General features: G+C 48.6%; 1 protein-coding gene across 1 annotated transcript in view; it reads left to right on the forward strand.

Annotated features, from left to right (window-relative positions):
- LOC127918190 (uncharacterized) overlaps positions 1-19,490 on the forward strand; it is a 53,101-nt gene extending 33,611 nt beyond the window's left edge. The window contains exons 3-4 of the mRNA XM_052501455.1: positions 15,553-15,611; positions 16,899-19,490. Of these exons, the coding sequence (XP_052357415.1) occupies positions 15,553-15,564 (12 nt within the window). The 3' untranslated portion in view covers positions 15,565-15,611; positions 16,899-19,490. The remainder of the gene's footprint in view (positions 1-15,552; positions 15,612-16,898) is intronic.
- The last annotated feature ends 997 nt before the right edge of the window (positions 19,491-20,487 follow it).

Below are 20,487 nucleotides of genomic sequence, written 5' to 3' on the forward strand. Positions count from 1 at the left end.
GTGTGAAGAGCTCTTCAGACGGGGGCCCTCAGCGGCACCCAGGGAGGGTGTGTGTTCTCGTGCCCACGCAGCATGATGGGTTTAAAGCCTGTTAGGACAGGTGAGATTCAAACTGGGAGGAAACAGACAAAACACCTCATGAAAGACAGTGTGTGTGTGTCTTAAAAGAGAGAAGTCTGTCAGAAAAGAGAGGTGTGTGCGTGCTCTAACCCTGGTCTAGTCTAATGGTCTAACCCTGGTCTAGTCTAATGGTCTAACCCTGGTCTAGTCTAATGGTCTAACCCTGGTCTAGCCTAATGGTCTAACCCTGTTCTAGCCTAATGGTCTAACCCTGGTCTAGCCTAATGGTCTAACCCTGGTCTAGCCTAATGGTCTAACCCTGGTCTAGCCTAATGGTCTAACCCTGGTCTAGCCTAATGGTCTAACCCTGGTCTAGCCTAATGGTCTAACCCTGGTCTAGTCTAATGGTCTAACCCTGGTCTAGCCTAATGGTCTAACCCTGGTCTAGCCTAATGGTCTAACCCTGGTCTAGCCTAATGGTCTAAGCCTAATGGTCTAACCCTGGTCTAGTCTAATGGTCTAACCCTGGTCTAGTCTAATGGTCTAATGGTCTAACCCTGGTCTAGTCTAATGGTCTAACCCTGGTCTAACCCTGGTCTTGTCTAATGGTCTAATGGTCTAGTCTAATGGTCTAACCCTGGTCTAATGGTCCCTGGTCTAGTCTAATGGTCTAACCCTGGTCTAGTCTAATGGTCTAACCCTGGTCTAGTCTAATGGTCTACCCTGGTCCTAATGGTCTAACCCTGGTCTAGTCTAATGGTCTAACCCTGGTCTAGCCCTGGTCTTGTCTAATGGTCTAGCCTAATGGTCTAACCCTGGTCTAACCCTGGTCTAGTCTAATGGTCTAACCCTGGTCTAGTCTAATGGTCTAGCCTAATGGTCTAACCCTGGTCTAGTCTAATGGTCTAACCCTGGTCTAGCCCTGGTCTTGTCTAATGGTCTAGCCTAATGGTCTAACCCTGGTCTAGTCTAATGGTCTAACCCTGGTCTAACCCTGGTCTAGTCTAATGGTCTAACCCTGGTCTAGTCTAATGGTCTAACCCTGGTCTAGTCTAATGGTCTAACCCTGGTCTGGTCTAATGGGAACCTGGACTTGAAAGACATGTTTATCTTTACCTGCCTGATGTAGAAATAGTTTACAACAGAATTCTGTTCAGTCACATTCTAGTCTCAGAATGCTTGTTGACATCTCTGAGGATTCTGCTCTGTTGTCATTCAGACAAAGGAGGGATGTTGTTTAGCTTTGCAGTGACGCCGTCACCATGCTGGTACCTTGTCAGTAAAATACCTCCACCTTGTTTGAGTTACTTAGTAACACACACGTGTTGAGCAAGAACCTGTTCTGTTGTCAATAATTACCAGGCCTAGTGTTATTTAGACTATAACAGATTCCTAGCATAGGGCTTGTCCTTTCAAAGGATCCATTCTAATGCTCTAGAACCAGGGCCTCAAGGTCAAATGGGGGCACAATGTGGTCTGGTCACCGCTGTGGTTGGCACTGGCAAGTGCAAGTGGGCACCCTACAGCCGCCTGCCCTCTTGCTTTCCCCTGCGTTAGCCAGCCATGGCACACTGTGTGTGTGTGACACACTCCAGGGCTCTGCCCACCATTGTTTAGCGCCAGCGTGTTGCGTTTTCACAACCGCAGTCGCTGTTTGTGAGAGAGACAGAGCGGCCACCCGCAAGTGTGTCTTTGTCAGTCAGCTAGCTTGGGTTGGAGGGCTGCCAAGTTTTCTCTCTCTCTCTCTCTCTCTCTCTCTCTCTCTCTCTCTCTCTCTCTCTCTCTCTCTCTCTCTCTCTCTCTCTCTCTCTCTCTCTCTCTCTCTCTCTCTCATTCCTCTCTCTCATCTCTCTCTCTCTCTCTCTCTCTCTCTCTCTCTCTCTCTCTCTCTCCTCTGCCATTCCTGCTCATCGCTCTCTCTCTCTCTCTCGCTCTCTCGCTCGCTCTCGCTCGCTCTCCTCTGCCATTCCTGTCATCGTTCTCTTCATGTGTTATTCCACTACCTTTGTCAGTGTGGTGATATTTTGCTATTGTTCTGTTTCACCAGTCCAGTAGCTTTAACAAGGGGACCATTTAGAAAAGTCCTGAATAGATCTATGTGGTAAATAGGCATATATTTAGGCTACCGCTCTGTCTGTTTCTGTGGGCTTCAGGCTGTTGGATAGTTTCATGGTTATTTTACACTACTTTTTACCTGAGGGGACCTTTGCACAGATTTCCCGGCTAACTAAGCCAAGGCAATCTAGTCTCTCAGTGTTTTGTTCTGTTTGAAGGCTATGTTTATCTGAGACAGTTTTCATCCCTCTCTTTCTCTCTCAATTTTTTTCAATTCCATTCAAAGGTCTTCATCGGCATGGGAAACATATGTTTACATTGCCAAAGTAACTGTAATGGATAATAAACAAAAGTGAAATAAACAATCAGAAATGAACAGTAAACATTACACTCTCAAAAGTTTCAGAGAAATAGACATTTAAAATGACATTGTCTATATACAATGTTGTAACGATGTGCAAATAGTTAAAGTAAAGAATTGGAATAAACATAAATATGGGTTGTATTTACAATGGTGTTTGTTCTTCACTGGTTGCCCTTTTCTTGTGGCAACAGGACACATCTTGCTGCACATGGGTATTTCACCTCTCTCAGCCCCTCTCTCCCTCCTTCCCACCAGAGAAGGTAAACATTAAGCTAGCGCCAAGCTGTTTGTCATTCTGCTGTTGTCTCTTAATCAAAACACTGGGCCTTGGACAAACTGTAGGCTTTACTCACTACACTCCAGTCCAACCCAGCCCAGGCTAACTCAGCCCAGGCCTACTCCACTCCAGTCCAACCCAGCCCAGGCTAGCCCCGTCCAGGCCTACTCCAGTCCAACCCAGTCCAGGCTAGCCCCATCCAGTCCAGGCCTACTCCACTCCAGCCCAGGCTAGCCCCGTCCAGGCCTACTCCACTCCAGTCCAACCCAGCGCAGGCTAGCCCCGTCCAGTCCAGGCCTACTCCACTCCAGCCCAACCCAGCCCAGGCCTACTCCACTCCAGTCCAACCCAGCCCAGGCTAGCCCCATCCAGTCCAACCCAGCCCAGGCCTACTCCACTCCAGCCCAACCCAGCCCAGGCCTACTCCAACCCAGCCCAGGCTAGCCCCGTCCAGTCCAGGCCTACTCCACTCCACTCCAGCCCAACCCAGCCCAGGTCTTCTCCAGTCCAACCCAGCCCAGTCCAACCCAGCCCAGGCTAGCCCCTTCTTTTAGTCAGAAGTTTACATACACTAGGTTGATTGTGCCTTTAAAAAGCTTGGAAAATTCCAGAAAATTATGTCATGGCTTTAGAAGTTTCTGATAGACTAATTGACATAAATTGAGTCAATTGGAGGTGGACCTGTGGATGTATTTCAAGGTCTACCATCAAACTCAGTGCCTCTTGCTTGATATCATGGGAAAATCAAAATAAATCAGCCAAGACCTCATAAATAGAAATGTAGACATCCACAAGTCTGTGGTTCAGCCAAGGGAGCAATCTCCAAACGCCTGAAGGTACCACGTTCATCTATACAAACAATAGCACTTAAGTATAAACACCATGGGACCATACTAGAGGTCGACCGATTAATCGGAATGGCCGATTAATTAGGGCCGATTTCAAGTTTTCATAACAATCGGAAATCGGTATGTTTGGGCGTTTTCTTATTTTCAATGCATTCTTATTTTCAATGGCCTTAGTAACTGTGGGTTAACTGCCTTGTTCAGGGGCAGAACGACAGATTTTCACCTTGTCAGCTCAGGGGTTCCAATCTTGCAACCGCAGAGTTAACTAGTCCAAGTCTCTAACCATTGCACTCCACGAGTAGCCTGCCTGTTACGTGAATGCAGTAGAAGCCAAGGTAAATTGCTAGCTAGCATTAAACTTATCTTATAAAAACAATCAGTCATAATCACGAGTTATAACAACTAATCCAGTTTAGCAGGCAATATTAACCAGGTGAAATTGTGTCATTTTTCTTGCGTTCATTGCACGCAGAGTCTGAGTATATGCAACAGTTTGGGCTGCCTGGTTCATTGCGAACTAATTTGCCAGAATTTTACATAATTATGACATACATCGAATGTTGTGCAATGTAACAAGAATATTTAGGATGCCACCCATTAGATGAAATACCGAACGCTTCTGTATTTCACTGAAATAATAAACGTTTTGTTTTCGGATTCGATCATATTAATGACCAAAGGTTCGTATTTCTGTGTGTTATTATGTTATAATTAAGTCTGATTTGATAGAGCAGTCTGACTGAGCAGCAGCAGGCCCGTAATCATTCATTCAAGCTTCGAGTGTGGCTGTTGTCGATGTGTTCCTGGTTCGAGCCCAGTTAGGGGCAAGGAGAGGGACGGAAGCTATACTGTTACACTGGCAATACTATAGTGCCTATAAGAACATCCAATAGTCAAAGGTATATGAAATACAAATGGTATAGAGAGAAATAGTCCTATAAATACTATATTAACTACAACCTCAAAACTCTTACCTGGGAATATTGAAGTCTCATGTTATTAAAAGGAACCACCAGCTTTCATATGTTCTCATGTTCTGAGCAAGGAACTTCAACGTTAGCTTTTTTACATGGCACATATTACTTTCTTCTCCAACACTTTGTTTTTGCATTATTTAAACCAAATTGAACATGTTTAATTATTTATTTGAGGCTAAATTGATTTTATTTATGTTTTATATTGAGTTAAAATAAGTGTTAATTCAGTATTGTTGTAATTGTCATTATTACAAAGTAATAAAAAAAATAAAAAATTGTCCGATTTAATCGTTATCGGCTTTTTTGGTCCTCCAATAATCTGTATCGGTAAAAGCGTTGAAAAATCATAATCGGTCGACCTCTAGACCATACCATACCGCTCAGGAAGGAGACGCGTTCTGTCTCCTAGAGATTAACGTGCTTTGGTGCGAGAAGTGAAAATCAATCCCAGAACAAGGAAGGAAGAGCCTTAATTTCTCAGAACAAGAATCGACTGACGAGTTTCAGAAGAAAGTTCTTTGTTTCTGGCCATTTTGAGCCTGTAATCGAACCCACAAATGCTGATGCTCCAGATACTCAACTAGTCTAAAGAAGGTTAGTTTTATTGATTCTTTAATCAGAACAACCGTTTTCAGCTGTGCTAACATAGAAAACCCTTCTGGAATTAATGATCAATTAGCCTTTAAAATGATAAACTTGGATTAGCTAACACAACGTGCCATCGGAACACAGGAGTGATGGTTGCTGATAAAGGGCCTCTACGCCTATGTAGATATTCCATTAAAAATCAGCCGTTCACAATATTAACTATGTCTACACTGTATTTCTGATTAATTTGATGTTAGTTTAATGGATAAAAAATGTGCTTTTATTTAAAACACAAAGACATTTATAAGTGACTCAACTTTTGAACGTGTGTGTGTTCGTTCACACACACACACACACACACACACACACACACACACACACACACACACACACACACACACACACACACACACACACCCTGTTTTAGAATATACCTTCCTTTATTATTCACCCTACCACCCCTCTCCTAATCGGAGTAACTAATGAACAACAACACTTAGGCTTCTACTTCCAGCTTATATATACTATATACATTTAACAGACACAGTATTTTACAATAGTTATATTGTGTTTGTCTTTAGTCCTGTCTTCTATTTCTGTTTGCCATATATTTTTAACTGTACTATTTCACAAACGTTCTGAACCGATATACATTTTACAGACCCGGTATATTTTACATTAGTTATCTTGTTGTTATTAGTCCCACCCTTCAGCTCCATTCAACCTTGACCTTTTACAGCCGGTTCCCTTTTGGTATCTGCTACCAGGATTACTTATTCAATCTTTATCTGTCAGGGAGCCTCGTGGTTAGAGCGTTGGGCAAGTAACCGGAAGGTTGCAAGATCAAATCCCTGAGCTGACATGGTAAAAATCTGTTGTCCTGCCCCTGGAAGTTCTCATTTAGAATGACAGTGGGTTACACTGTTCAGAGGCCGTCATTGTAAATAAGAATCTGTTCTTCACTGACTTGCCTAGTTAAATAAAGTTGTTTTTTAAAGTGGTCTGTTCTGCTCTCTTCACCTCTTCACTGACTCACACACTGAACATGTGAAGAGGCCTGACAAAGAAAAATGACTTTCTCTCTCACTCCTTCAGCTCTATATTGCGCAGAGCGAGGGAGGCAGGTAGAGAGAAGGGGGGAAGAGTAGCTGCTGCCTTGGCAGCATGGGGATCCCTAATAAATACAAAGAGTCTGTGGATCTCTCTGGGAGACAGACCACTGGGCCATGTGCATCTCTCTTCCTCCTTACCCCTGTCTTTCTACTTCTCTAATCACTATTTTCCCCTCTTCCTCCCTCTCCATCGGTCTCTCCTGCATATCTCTTCCTCCCTCTCCATCTCTCCTGCATATCTCTTCCTCCCTCTCCATCTGTCTCTCCCCCATATCTCTTCCTCCCTCTCAATTTCTCTCCCCCATATCTCTTCCTCCCTCTCCATCTCTCTCCTGCATATCTCTTCCTCCCTCTCCATCTGTCTCTCCCCATATCTCTACCTCCCTCTCCATCTGTTTCTCCCGCATATCTCTTCCTCCCTCTCCATCTCTCCTGCATATCTCTTCCTCCCTCTCCATCTCTCTCTCCCCCATATCTCTTCCTCCCTCTCCATCTCTCTCTCCCCCATATCTCTTCCTCCCTCTCCATCTCTCTCCTGCATATCTCTTCCTCCCTCTCCATCTCTCTCCCGCATATCTCTTCCTCCCTCTCCATCTCTCTCCCCCATATCTCTCCATCTCTCTCCTGCATATCTCTTCCTCCCTCTCCATCTCTCTCCTGCATATCTCTTCCTCCCTCTCCTGCATATCTCTTCCTCCCTCTCCATCTCTCTCCTGCATATCTCTCTCCCCCATATCTCTTCCTCCCTCTCCATCTCTCTCCTGCATATCTCTCTCCCGCATATCTCTTCCTCCCTCTCCATCTCTCTCCTGCATATCTCTTCCTCCCTCTCCATCTCTCTCCTGCATATCTCTTCCTCCCTCCATCTCTCTCCCCCATATCTCTTCCTCCCTCCATCTCTCTCCTGCATATCTCTTCCTCTCTCCTGCATATCTCCTCCTCCCTCTCCATCTCTCTCCCGCATATCTCTTCCTCCCTCTCCATCTCTCTCCCGCATATCTCTTCCTCCCTCTCCATCTCTCTCCTGCATATCTCTTCCTCCCTCTCCATCTCTCTCCCGCATATCTCTTCCTCCCTCTCCATCTCTCTCCCGCATATCTCTTCCTCCCTCTCCATCTCTCTCCTGCATATCTCTTCCTCCCTCTCCATCTCTCTCCTGCATATCTCTTCCTCCCTCTCCATCTCTCTCTCTCTCTCTCTCCCCATCTCTCTCTCTCTCTCTCTCTCCCCATATCTCTCTCTCTCTCTCTCTCTCTCCCCATATCTCTCTCTCTCCCCATATCTCTCTCTCTCTCCATCTCTCTCTCCCCATATCTCTCTCTCTCTCCCCATATCTCTCTCTCTCTCCCCATATCTCTCTCTCCCCATATCTCACTCACTCACTCACTCACTCACTCACTCACTCACTCACTCACTCACTCACTCACTCACTCACATCTCTCTCCTCCAATCTCACTTTTGCCTCCCACAGCTGTCCCAGAGTCTGTTTCTACTATGGGGGATAGTAGATTGAAATAGGCTAGTGATTTACTGTTTGTTCGGTACTCGTCTTGTTGGCTTAGGAAAAGTAAATGTGGACAGTTATTCTAACGTCTTCAAAGTTCACATCAGAATTTGGTAAGAAGTACATTTTCCCTACAGAATCCCTGGTGTGTGTGTGTGTGTGTGTGTGTGTGTGTGTGTGTGTGTGTGTGTGTGTGTGTGTGTGTGTGTGTGTGTGTGTCACACTAAAATAGCCATACTGTGATAATCTAGGATGGATACATTCAATTCCCTGCTTTCTTCTGGCAGCAGCCAGAGTCAACACTTGTTTCATGTTAATGACTCATTAACACAGAGTGCTGAGTGGCAAGTTCCCTTCCTGTGTGTGTGTGTGTCTGCTGTGAAACACGCACCAGTGAGAGCCAACAGGTGGTGTGTGTGGTGACATAGTGAAGGGACGGACGCTGGCAGCCAGGCACTGTGTGGGCACGGTGACAAGGCGACGTGATGGTTGATGAATTGATACGGGGCAGGTGGACTTCTGTAGCCCAGTGGTTCTCACACATTGTTGGGCTGGGAATGCTCTCTTCATTCTCTGCTGACCCACCAAATCAACATAATGTTAATAGCATTGACCCTGGGGGCATTTCCCAGGTGAGCTCCACAGTTGCAGGTCAGTGAAGGGGGTAGTTAGTGAATTGAACACTAAGATGGGATAGCTAGATAGTCAATGCAGGTGTAAATACTCATGGCTAATGCTCTGTACCAGTGTAGCATGATGGCATACAGGGCTAGTCAGTCATGTAGCTTGTTAGTCAAGTGGCTATTAGCCACTCATTTACTGGGAGCCACCGGGGAAACTGGAGCGGTGTTGGCCGGTCCCCCAGCTCTGAAAACAGGATGCAGCTATAACAACATCCTGTCTGTCAGCGAGAGGTGAGCAGAACACAGGCGGCCATTTGTGATCCGCCACACAGCCAGCCAGCTAGATCCCATAACTACAGACCGGGGTACCAGGGCAACAATACACCCCTGTGTACCAGTCGGCCAATAGGGGCCCCTCTTACTGGATTCTTTCCAGTCCCGCTGTTGTTTGACCAATCCCAATAGACCATCAGACAGAGGCGGGGTTAAGAGGGGGACACTGACTTATTTAAATGTTTTACACATCAGGGAGGAGGAGGATGAGGAGGAGGAGGGAGGGTTGTTGTCATCATGTGTTATCTATCCCAGTGTTTTCTCAACTCTGGGACCCATCAAATGCTTTCAGAAATATGTTGTGGTCCACTACATTGATGCAGTAGATTAATCTCTTGCCCACAATCAAGTCATGAACATCTTCTGAAGTGGTGCTTCACAGCTCAAGGTCTGAGACGCTGTAAAATGTCAGATGACGGGACACCTGCTGTCCTCAGACACTGGTGATGTGGAGATGGAGATTGGACTGATGTGGTGGAATACAATGGGTTGGGATAACGTCGGAAAATATGGTCCACAGCCTTCCCATAACCACGTCTTTGAAAGCACCTGTTTGGTACTCAAGGCATTAATAGGTGTGTGTAGTGTCTGTCAGTCTGCCTCAACTGTAGTGTCTGCCTGTCATGTAGTGTATGTCTGTAGTTTACTGTAGTGACGGTCTGCCTGTAGTGTAGTGACTGTCTGCCTGTAGTGTAGTGACTGTCTGCCTGTAGTGACTGTCTGCCTGTAGTGTAGTGACTGTCTGCCTGTAGAGTAGTGACTGTCTGCCTGTAGTGTCGTGTCTGCCTGTCGTGTCTGCCTGTAGTGCCGTGTCTGCCTGTAGTGTCGTGTCGTCTGCCTGTAGTGTAGTGACTGTCTGCCTGTAGTGTAGTGACTGCCTGCCTGTAGTGTAGTGACTGCCTGCCTGTAGTGTAGTGACTGTCTGCCTGTAGTGTAGTGACTGTCTGCCTGTAGTGTAGTGACTGTCTGCCTGTAGTGTAGTGACTGTCTGCCTGTAGTGTAGTGACTGTCTGCCTGTAGTGTAGTGACTGTCTGCCTGTAGTGTAGTGACTGTCTGCCTGTAGTGTAGTGACTGCCTGCCTGTAGTGTAGTGACTGTCTGCCTGTAGTGTAGTGACTGTCTGCCTGTAGTGTAGTGACTGCCTGCCTGTAGTGTAGTGACTGCCTGCCTGTAGTGTAGTGACTGCCTGCCTGTAGTGTAGTGACTGCCTGCCTGTAGTGTGGTGACTGCCTGCCTGTGGTGTGGTGACTGCCTGCCTGTGGTGTGGTGACTGCCTGCCTGTAGTGTGGTGACTGCCTGCCTGTAGTGTGGTGACTGCCTGCCTGTAGTGTGGTGACTGCCTGCCTGTAGTGTGGTGACTGCCTGCCTGTAGTGTGGTGACTGCCTGCCTGTAGTGTGGGGACTGCCTGCCTGTAGTGTGGTGACTGTCTGCCTGTAGTGTCGTGTAGTGACTGCCTGTAGTGTCGTGTTGTCTTCCTGTCGTGTTGTCTGCCTGTCGTGTAGTGTAGTGACTAGTGACTGTCTGCCTGTAGTGTGGTGACTGTCTGCCTGTAGTGTGGTGACTGTCTGCCTGTAGTGTGGTGACTGTCTGCCTGTAGTGTAGTGTAGTGACTGCCTGTAGTGTTGTCTGCCTGTCGTGTAGTGTAGTGACTAGTGACTGTCTACCTGTAGTGTAGTGCCTGCCTGTAGTGTCGTGTTTTGTCTGCCTGTCGTGTTGTCTGCCTGTCGTGTTGTCTGCCTGTCGTGTTGTCTTGCCTGTCGTGTTGTCTGCCTGTCGTGTTGTCTGCCTGTCGTGTTGTCTGCCTGTCGTGTTGTCTGCCTGTTGTGTGTTGTCTGCCTGTTGTGTGTTGTCTGCCTGTTGTGTAGTGTCTGCCTGTTGTGTAGTGTCTGCCTGTAGTGTAGTAACTGTCTGCCTGTAGTGTAGTAACTGTCTGCCTGTAGTGTAGTAACTGTCTGCCTGTAGTGTAGTGACTGCCTGCCTGTAGTGTAGTGACTAGTGTCGTGTCTGCCTGTAGTGTAGTGACTGTCTGCATGTAGTGTAGTGTTGTGTCTGCCTGTGGTGTCGTCTGCCTGTCGTGTCTGCCTGTCGTGTCGTGTCTGCCTGCCTGTCGTGTCGTGTCTGCCTGCCTGTAGTGTAGTGTCTGCCTGCCTGTAGTGTAGTGTCTGCCTGCCTGTAGTGTAGTGACTGTCTGCCTGTAGTGTAGTGACTGTCTGCCTGTAGTGTAGTGACTGTCTGCCTGTAGTGTAGTGACTGTCTGCCTGTAGTGTAGTGACTGTCTGCCTGTAGTGTAGTGACTGTCTGCCTGTAGTGTCGTGTTGTCTGCCTGTCGTGTTGTCTGCCTGTCGTGTTGTCTGCCTGTCGTGTTGTCTGCCTGTCGTGTCGTGTCTGCCTGTCGTGTCGTGTCTGCCTGTCGTGTCGTGTCTGCCTGTCGTGTCGTGTCTGCCTGTCGTGTCGTGTCTGCCTGTCGTGTCGTGTCTGCCTGTCGTGTCGTGTCTGCCTGTTGTGTCGTGTCTGCCTGTAGTGTAGTAACTGTCTGCCTGTAGTGTAGTGACTAGTGTCGTGTCTGCCTGTAGTGTAGTGACTGTCTGCCTGTAGTGTAGTGACTGTCTGCCTGTAGTGTAGTGACTGTCTGCCTGTAGTGTAGTGACTGTCTGCCTGTAGTGTAGTGTTGTGTCTGCCTGTCGTGTCGTGTCTGCCTGTCGTGTCTGCCTGTCGTGTCTGCCTGTCGTGTCGTGTCTGCCTGACGTGTTGTCTGCCTGCCTGTAGTGTAGTGACTGTCTGCCTGTAGTGTAGTGACTGTCTGCCTGTAGTGTAGTGACTGTCTGCCTGTAGTGTAGTGACTGTCTGCCTGTAGTGTAGTGACTGTCTGCCTGTAGTGTAGTGACTGTCTGCCTGTAGTGTAGTGACTGTCTGCCTGTAGTGTCGTGTCGTCTGCCTGTAGTGTCGTGTCGTCTGCCTGTAGTGTCGTGTCGTCTGCCTGTAGTGTCGTGTCGTCTGCCTGTAGTGTCGTGTCGTCTGCCTGTAGTGTCGTGTCGTCTGCCTGTAGTGTCGTGTCGTCTGCCTGTACCTGTCGTGTCTGCCTGTCGTGTATGCCTGTCGTGTCTGCCTGTCGTGTTGTCTGCCTGTCGTGTGGTGTCGTGTCTGCATGTCGTGTCGTCTGCCTGTAGTGTCGTGTCTGCGTGTCGTCTGCCTGTCGTGTCGTGTCTGCCTGTCGTGTCGTGTCTGCGTGTCGTGTCTGCCTGTCGTGTCGTGTCTGCCTGTCGTGTCGTGTCGTGTCTGCCTGTCGTGTCGTGTCGTGTCTGCCTGTCGTGTCGTGTCTGCCTGTCGTGTCGTGTCTGCCTGTCGTGTCGTGTCTGCCTGTAGTGTCGTGTCTGCGTGTCGTCTGCCTGTCGTGTCTGCCTGTCGTGTCTGCCTGTCGTGTCGTGTCTGCCTGTCGTGTCTGCGTGTCGTGTCGTGTCTGCCTGTAGTGTCGTGTCTGCCTGTAGTGTCGTGTCTGCGTGTCGTGTCGTGTCTGCCTGTAGTGTCGTGTCTGCGTGTCGTCTGCCTGTCGTGTCTGCCTGTCGTGTCGTGTCTGCCTGTCGTGTCGTGTCTGCCTGTCGTGTCGTGTCTGCCTGTAGTGTAGTGTCGTGTCTGCCTGTAGTGTAGTGTCGTGTCTGCCTGTAGTGTAGTGTCGTGTCTGCCTGTAGTGTCGTGTCGTGTCTGCCTGACACAGATTGTCCCTGATGAATTAGTAAAGCTAACACTGGTCCAAATGGAGGCCTAAATGGAACAGGGTTGTTTGTGGTCCTCAGTCCTGTCTGATGGTGGGGTCTGTGACCTACTTACCCAGCAAGATAACACACGGGGGTGTCTGGAGAAAGGGAAGGGCTGAATGGTGTGTGTGGCACAGTTGGTAGAACATGAAGCCTGCAATGCCAAGGGTCATGGGTTCGTTTCCCGCCGGGGCCACTCATACGTGAACACGTATGCATGCATGACTAAGTCTCTCTGGACCAAGTCTCTCTGGACCAAGTCTCTCTGGATAATAGTGTCTGCTAAATGGCCTTCTATTAGAACAGCACTGTGTTGTGTGGGATTATAACAAGCATGAACAGAGCCCTTTTCTGGAATGACCTGATATTATATGTGTCAGCTCGGCTCCCTCCAGGGTAACACTGTGGTGAGTGACTGGATGGCCCTGATAAAACTGACCACACACACACCAGTAACCAGCAGTGAATTGTGTGTGTGACCGTTACTAGTTAGGTGTGTGTGTGTGACCGTTACTAGTTAGGTGTGTGTGTGTGACCGTTACTAGTTAGGTGTGTGTGTGTGTGTGACCGTTACTAGTTCGGTGTGTGTGTGTGACCGTTACTAGTTCGGTGTGTGTGTGTGACCGTTACTAGTTCGGTGTGTGTGTGTGTGTGACCGTTACTAGTTCGGTGTGTGTGTGTGTGTGACCGTTACTAGTTAGGTGTGTGTGTGTGTGTGACCGTTACTAGTTAGGTGTGTGTGTGTGTGTGTGACCGTTACTAGTTAGGTGTGTGTGTGTGACCGTTACTAGTTAGGTGTGTGTGTGTGTGTGTGTGTGTGTGTGTGTGTGTGTGTGTGTGTGTGTGTGTGACCGTTACTAGTTAGGTGTTTGTGCTGTGACGGGTGTTCTACAGTATCTGCTGTAACAACCAGTGAGGAGGAGGAGGAGAGGCTAGGAGGTCTTGGGAAATGAGGGGAGTGATTGAAGTGGCAGAGGGATGGCAGTTTATTCCCCCCACGCATTACTACACACACAAACTGTACACAGCACACTGCAATTATAGACGACAATACACTGTTTCACCCACGCTCATTTAGCAGTCACTCACACATGCACCACCCATTATTACAGTCAAGTCAGCAGATGCAATTCCAAACAACACATTCACATTAGTCTCTCAACTCAACCTCCTCACACAGCTGTAACCTACAGTTAAATAAACTGTCCCACACACTGACCTCACTTAACCTTCCATCCATCCTGCCAGGTCTAATCTCTGTCTCATAAACAGCCGAGGGTGAAGTGGAGGAATGTACACAGGACCTACAGAACGGATCAGAGTAGAGGCCACAGCTCCTGTTAGTCCACTAGCCATAATAACAGACAAGGAAACGGGTGTTGCGTAAGGACAGTTGGCTTCAGAATGCCTTGTATATAATGACTAGCTCCACCCCTAACCCTCTCCCCTCTATGGGTCTAAGCCACGCCCACATCCCCTCTGATTGGGGCTTTGGTTAGCCTCGTTCCTCCTGAAAGATCTATTCTGGCATTACCGTGTGTTGCCAGAGAATGGCCCTGCCAGCGCCACAACAGTGAGCCAAGATGGAGCTCAGTGGCTCCAATAGAGCCTGTCGCAGAGCAGCTGGTGTGATATTAAACATTAAGAGTGTGACCGGCTCCACCACGGGCCTGCTGCTTTTGTTTGGCAGCCATGCTGGGCCTCTGATGGATAATAAGACCTGGGCCCAGTCAGGCTCATGGGCCTCACAGCCATGGAGATATCACACCTAGCCAGTAGCCTCACGGCCAGGGAGATATTACACCTAGCCAGTAGCCTCACGGCCAGGGAGATATTACACCTAGCCAGTAGCCTCACGGCCAGGGAGATATTACACCTAGCCAGTAGCCTCACGGCCAGGGAGATATTACACCTAGCAAGTAGCCTCACCGCCAGGGAGATATTACACCTAGCCAGTAGCCTCCCGGCCAGGGAGATATTACACCTAGCCAGTAGCCTCACCGCCAGGGAGATATTACACCTAGCCAGTAGCCTCACGGCCAGGGAGATATTACACCTAGCCAGTAGCCTCACGGCCAGGGAGATATTACACCTAGCCAGTAGCCTCACACTCAGGGAGATATTACACCTAGCCAGTAGCCTCACGGCCAGGGAGATATTACACCTAGCCAGTAGCCTCACGGCCAGGGAGATATTACACCTAGCCAGTAGCCTCACACTCAGGGAGATATTACACCTAGCCAGTAGCCTCACGGCCAGGGAGATATTACACCTATCCAGTAGCCTCACGGCCAGGGAGATATTACACCTATCCAGTAGCCTCACGGCCAGGGAGATATTACACCTAGCCAGTAGCCTCACGGCCAGTGAGATATTACACCTAGCCAGTAGCCTCACGGCCTGGGAGATATTACACCTAGCCAGTAGCCTCACGGCCTGGGAGATATTACACCTAGCCAGTAGCCTCACGGCCAGGGAGATATTACACCTAGCCAGTAGCCTCACGGCCAGGGAGATATTGCACCTAGCCAGTAGCCTCACGGTCAGGGAGATATTCCACCTAGCCAGTAGCCTCATGGCCAGGGAGATATTACACCTAGCCAGTAGCACGTTAGCCAATACCACACACACCTACTATGGGCAGGATTCGGGGTATAGCTGGTATAGTAGTTGTTCAGTGTAGTGTATCATCGGTCTTGTTGACTTACTGTTCCGTGTGTATGTACAGCTGATATGCTCTACTGAAGACATCCATTCAGACCAGACAGGAAGTATCTCTGAGAGGATGCAGCTATCCTAGCTGTCACTCAGCTTTCATCTTTCATGATACGCTCCTATCCTCCCCGAAGTCTCTCCTACTCGTCTCCTCATCCTCTCCCTTTCTTCTCGTTTGTCTGTCTCTTTCCTCCCTGTTAGTGGGTGACTACTGAGCAGGAACAGATTGGAACCCTTGTTGCCGTGACGTCTGGAGGACATGCATTACAGCTTGTCAGACCTCTGATGTTATCTGGGTCGTGTGTGTATCGTTGATTGACAGGCTTCTCTCTTTTTGTTGCAGACGCCTTTGTGAACAGCCAGGAGTGGACCCTGAGCCGATCGGTACCAGAACTCAAAGTGGTGAGTCTGAAATTGGATACAAACGCTCCAGTGAGTCTTGTCCTGGATGTACATGTACACAGACCAGGAATGAGGTCAAAACTTGAAACAGAATAGAATTGCCTTCCTCTATATTCCATATTCTCTATATTCATGTGTGCATCTGAGGCAGTCTTCCTCTATATTCATGTGTGCATCTGAGGCAGTCTTCCTCTATATTCATGTGTGCATCTGAGGCAGTCTTCCTCTATATTCCATATTCTCTATATTCATGTGTGCATCTGAGGCAGTCTTCCTCTATATTCCATATTCTCTATATTCATGTGTGCATCTGAGGCAGTCTTCCTCTATATTCATGTGTGCATCTGAGGCAGTCTTCCTCTATATTCCATATTCTCTATATTCAGCATCTTCCTCTATATTCCATATTCTCTATATTCATGTGTGCATCTGAGGCAGTCTTCCTCTATATTCCATATTCTCTATATTCATGTGTGCATCTGAGGCAGTCTTCCTCTATATTCCATATTCTCTATATTCATGTGTGCATCTGAGGCAGTCTTCCTCTATATTCATGTGTGCATCTGAGGCAGTCTTCCTCTATATTCCATATTCTCTATATTCATGTGTGCATCTGAGGCAGTCTTCCTCTATATTCCATATTCTCTATATTCATGTGTGCATCTGAGGCAGTCTTCCTCTATATTCCATATTCTCTATATTCATGTGTGCATCTGAGGCAGTCTTCCTCTATATTCATGTGTGCATCTGAGGCAGTCTTCCTCTATATTCCATATTCTCTATATTCATGTGTGCATCTGAGGCAGTCTTACTCTATATTCATGTGTGCATCTGAGGCAGTCTTCCTCTATATTCCATATTCTCTATATTCATGTGTGCATCTGAGGCAGTCTTACTCTATATTCATGTGTGCATCTGAGGCAGTCTTCCTCTATATTCCATATTCTCTATATTCATGTGTGCATCTGAGGCAGTCTTACTCTATATTCATGTGTGCATCTGAGGCAGTCTTCCTCTATATTCCATATTCTCTATATTCATGTGTGCATCTGAGGCAGTCTTCCTCTATATTCCATATTCTCTATATTCATGTGTGCATCTGAGGCAGTCTTCCTCTATATTCCATATTCTCTATATTCATGTGTGCATCTGAGGCAGTCTTCCTCTGAAGATCTTCTGAGCTTTATCCACTGCAGCACAACCATTCTGATTATTATTACCAGCCAAAGTAGAAGATACGCAAAACCAGGAAACAGCCTCACTTCCCCGTTCTTCTTCCTCCCCCAGGGCATTGTGGGTAACCTGGCCAGTGGGAAGTCTGCGCTGGTTCACAGGTACCTGACAGGAACATACGTCCAGGAGGAATCTCCAGAAGGTAAGACCAGGGTTCTCTCTGATGCTCACCACATCTGTGTCTGTACCAGTGTGTGTGTCTGTACCAGTGTGTGTGTCTGTACCAGTGTGTGTGTCTGTACCAGTGTGTGTGCGTGTCTGTACCAGTGTGTGTGCGTGTCTGTACCAGTGTGTGTGCGTGTCTGTACCAGTGTGCGTGCGTGTCTGTACCAGTGTGCGTGCGTGTCTGTACCAGTGTGCGTGCGTGTCTGTACCAGTGTGCGTGCGTGTCTGTACCAGTGTGCGTGCGTGTCTGTACCAGTGTGCGTGCGTGTCTGTACCAGTGTGCGTGTCTCTACCAGTGTGTGTGCGTGTCTGTACCAGTGTGCGTGTAACAGTGTGCGTGTCTGTACCAGTGTATGTGTCTCTACCAGTGTGTGTGCGTGTCTGTACCAGTGTGTGTGTCTGTACCAGTGTGCGTCTACTTGTCTGGACACCCTTTTCACTACATTGTTTTAGTCCACTATATATAGGGAATAGGGTGCCATTTCGGATGCAGATCATGTCTGTCAGTCGATAGCGGTGTGGTTGGTTCGGGAAAAGCTTCCTAGAAAGCCTTAACTAATTCACCAGGGTTCCGTGCTCATGCTTAACTACACCGCCTGCTTAACCCAACTACCCAGCTACAAGGAGCTGGAGAGAGCAGTATGTTAGTCCTGAAGCTATAGTTCTTTCCATGTTACCTCTCCTCAAGCTAAGCCTGAGGGGCTCCTCTCCTCCACTCCAGGCTGCGTCTCAATAGTCCAGTGTCCTCTCCTCCACTCCAGGCTACGTCTCAATAGTCCAGTGTCCTCTCCTCCACTCCAGGCTGCGTCTCAATAGTCCAGTGTCCTCTCCTCCACTCCAGGCTACGTCTCAATAGTCCAGTGTCCTCTCCTCCACTCCAGGCTACGTCTCAATAGTCCAGTGTCCTCTCCTCCACTCCAGGCTGCGTCTCAATAGTCCAGTGTCCTCTCCTCCACTCCAGGCTGCGTCTCAATAGTCCAGTGTCCTCTCCTCCACTCCAGGCTACGTCTCAATAGTCCAGTGTCCTCTCCTCCACTCCAGGCTACGTCTCAATAGTCCAGTGTCCTCCCCTCCACACCAGGCTATGTCTCAATAGTCCAGTGTCCTCTCCTCCACTCCAGGCTACGTCTCAATAGTCCAGTGTTCTCTCCTCCACTCCAGGCTACGTCTCAATAGTCCAGTGTCCTCTCCTCCACACCAGGCTGCGTCTCAATAGTCCAGTGTCCTCCCCTCCACACCAGGCTATGTCTCAATAGTCCAGTATCCTCTCCTCCACTCCAGGCTACGTCTCAATAGTCCAGTGTCCTCTCCTCCACTCCAGGCTACGTCTCAATAGTCCAGTGTCCTCTCCTCCACTCCAGGCTACGTCTCAATAGTCCAGTGTCCTCTCCTCCACACCAGGCTGCGTCTCAATAGTCCAGTGTCCTCCCCTCCACACCAGGCTACGTCTCAATAGTCCAGTATCCTCTCCTCCACTCCAGGCTACGTGTCAATAGTCCAGTGTCCTCTCCTCCACTCCAGGCTACGTCTCAATAGTCCAGTGTCCTCTCCTCCACTCCAGGCTACGTCTCAATAGTCCAGTGTCCTCTCCTCCACTCCAGGCTACATCTCAATAGTCCAGTGTCCTCTCCTCTCCTCCACTCCAGGCTACGTCTCAATAGTCCAGTGTCCTCTCCTCCACTCCAGGCTACGTCTCAATAGTCCAGTGTCCTCTCCTCTCCTCCACTCCAGGCTACGTCTCAATAGTCCAGTGTCCTCTCCTCCACACCAGGCTGCGTCTCAATAGTCCAGTGTCCTCTCCTCCACTCCACTCCAGGCTACGTCTCAATAATCCAGTGTCCTCTCCTCCACTCCAGGCTACGTCTCAATAGTCCAGTGTCCTCTCCTCCACAGCAGGCTGCGTCTCAATAGTCCAGTGTCCTCTCCTCCACTCCAGGCTACGTCTCAATAGTCCAGTGTCCTCTCCTCCACTCCAGGCTACGTCTCAATAGTCCAGTGTCCTCTCCTCCACTCCACTCCAGGCTACGTCTCAATAGTCCAGTGTCCTCTCCTCCACAGCAGGCTGCGTCTCAATAGTCCAGTGTCCTCTCCTCCACTCCACTCCAGGCTACGTCTCAATAGTCCAGTGTCCTCTCCTCCACAGCAGGCTGCGTCTCAATAGTCCAGTGTCCTCTCCTCCACTCCAGGCTACGTCTCAATAGTCCAGTGTCCTCTCCTCCACAGCAGGCTACGTCTCAATAGTCCAGTGTCCTCTCCTCCACTCCAGGCTACGTCTCAATAGTCCAGTGTCCTCTCCTCCACTCCAGGCTGCGTCTCAATAGTCCAGTGTCCTCTCCACACCAGGCTACATCTCAATAGTCCAGTGTCATCTCCTCCACTCCAGGCTGCGTCTCAATAGTCCAGTGTCCTCTCCTCCACTCCAGGCTGCGTCTCAATAGTCCAGTGTCCTCTCCTCCACTCCACTCCAGGCTGCGTCTCAATAGTCCAGTATCCTCTCCTCCACTCCACTCCAGGCTACGTCTCAATAGTCCAGTGTCCTCTCCTCCCACAGCAGGCTGCGTCTCAATAGTCCAGTGTCCTCTCCACACCAGGCTACGTCTCAATAGTCCAGTGTCCTCTCCACACCAGGCTACGTCTCAATAGTCCAGTGTCCTCTCCACACCAGGCTATGTCTCAATAGTCCAGTGTCCTCCTTTAATTATCTCCTCTCCTCTTGTTCAGCTGCAGTAGTCTAAAAGAAGTGGACAGGTACCAGTCATCACTCATCTGTCCTATTGGTTTCAGCTCTCCTGTGGCTTCATATCAATGCAGATAAATATAAATAAATATATGCCATTTAGCAGACGCTTTTATCCAAAGCGACTTACAGTCATGTGTGCATACATTCTACGTATGGGTGGTCCCGGGAATCGAACCCACTACCCTGGCGTTACAAGCGCCATGCTCTACCAACTGAGCTACAGAAGGACCACTATGAAGGAAAGGAGATTGGGAGAGGAAGTCACCAGACACTATTGAGATGCAGCCCTTCATGTAGCGTTAGCGTGTTAGCATCATCAGTTCGGTCCAGGCCCTGAGGAGACAGCCATACTCTGCATCCATTATTGAAGCTTAGAGGAGGCACCCTGCCAGCTCTGCTCGCCCACATACGGGAGCCCTCTCTGCGCTCTACTTCGTTGCCTCATAAATTTACATTTGACATTTTAGTCATTTAGCAGTTGCTCTTATCCAGAGAGACTTAACCCCAATTGTTCCTTTAAGTGCCTTGCTCAAGGGCATATTGACATATTTTTTAAACCGCAACCTTTCGGTTACTGGCCCAATGGTCTTAACTGATAGCCGACCTGCCGCCCTGTAGATGGGCTTAGATAGTCTTATAGTGGAATAGCCTAGTAAATTTTGAGACACCTACTGGAAGGTTTAACGTTTAAATGCAGGAGTAAAACTGAAGGATGATCCGTGTGTCCCACTGTATTGT

This window comes from Oncorhynchus keta, unplaced genomic scaffold (genome assembly GCF_023373465.1).
Source record: "Oncorhynchus keta strain PuntledgeMale-10-30-2019 unplaced genomic scaffold, Oket_V2 Un_contig_13672_pilon_pilon, whole genome shotgun sequence".
NCBI classification, from domain to species: Eukaryota; Metazoa; Chordata; class Actinopteri; order Salmoniformes; family Salmonidae; genus Oncorhynchus; species Oncorhynchus keta.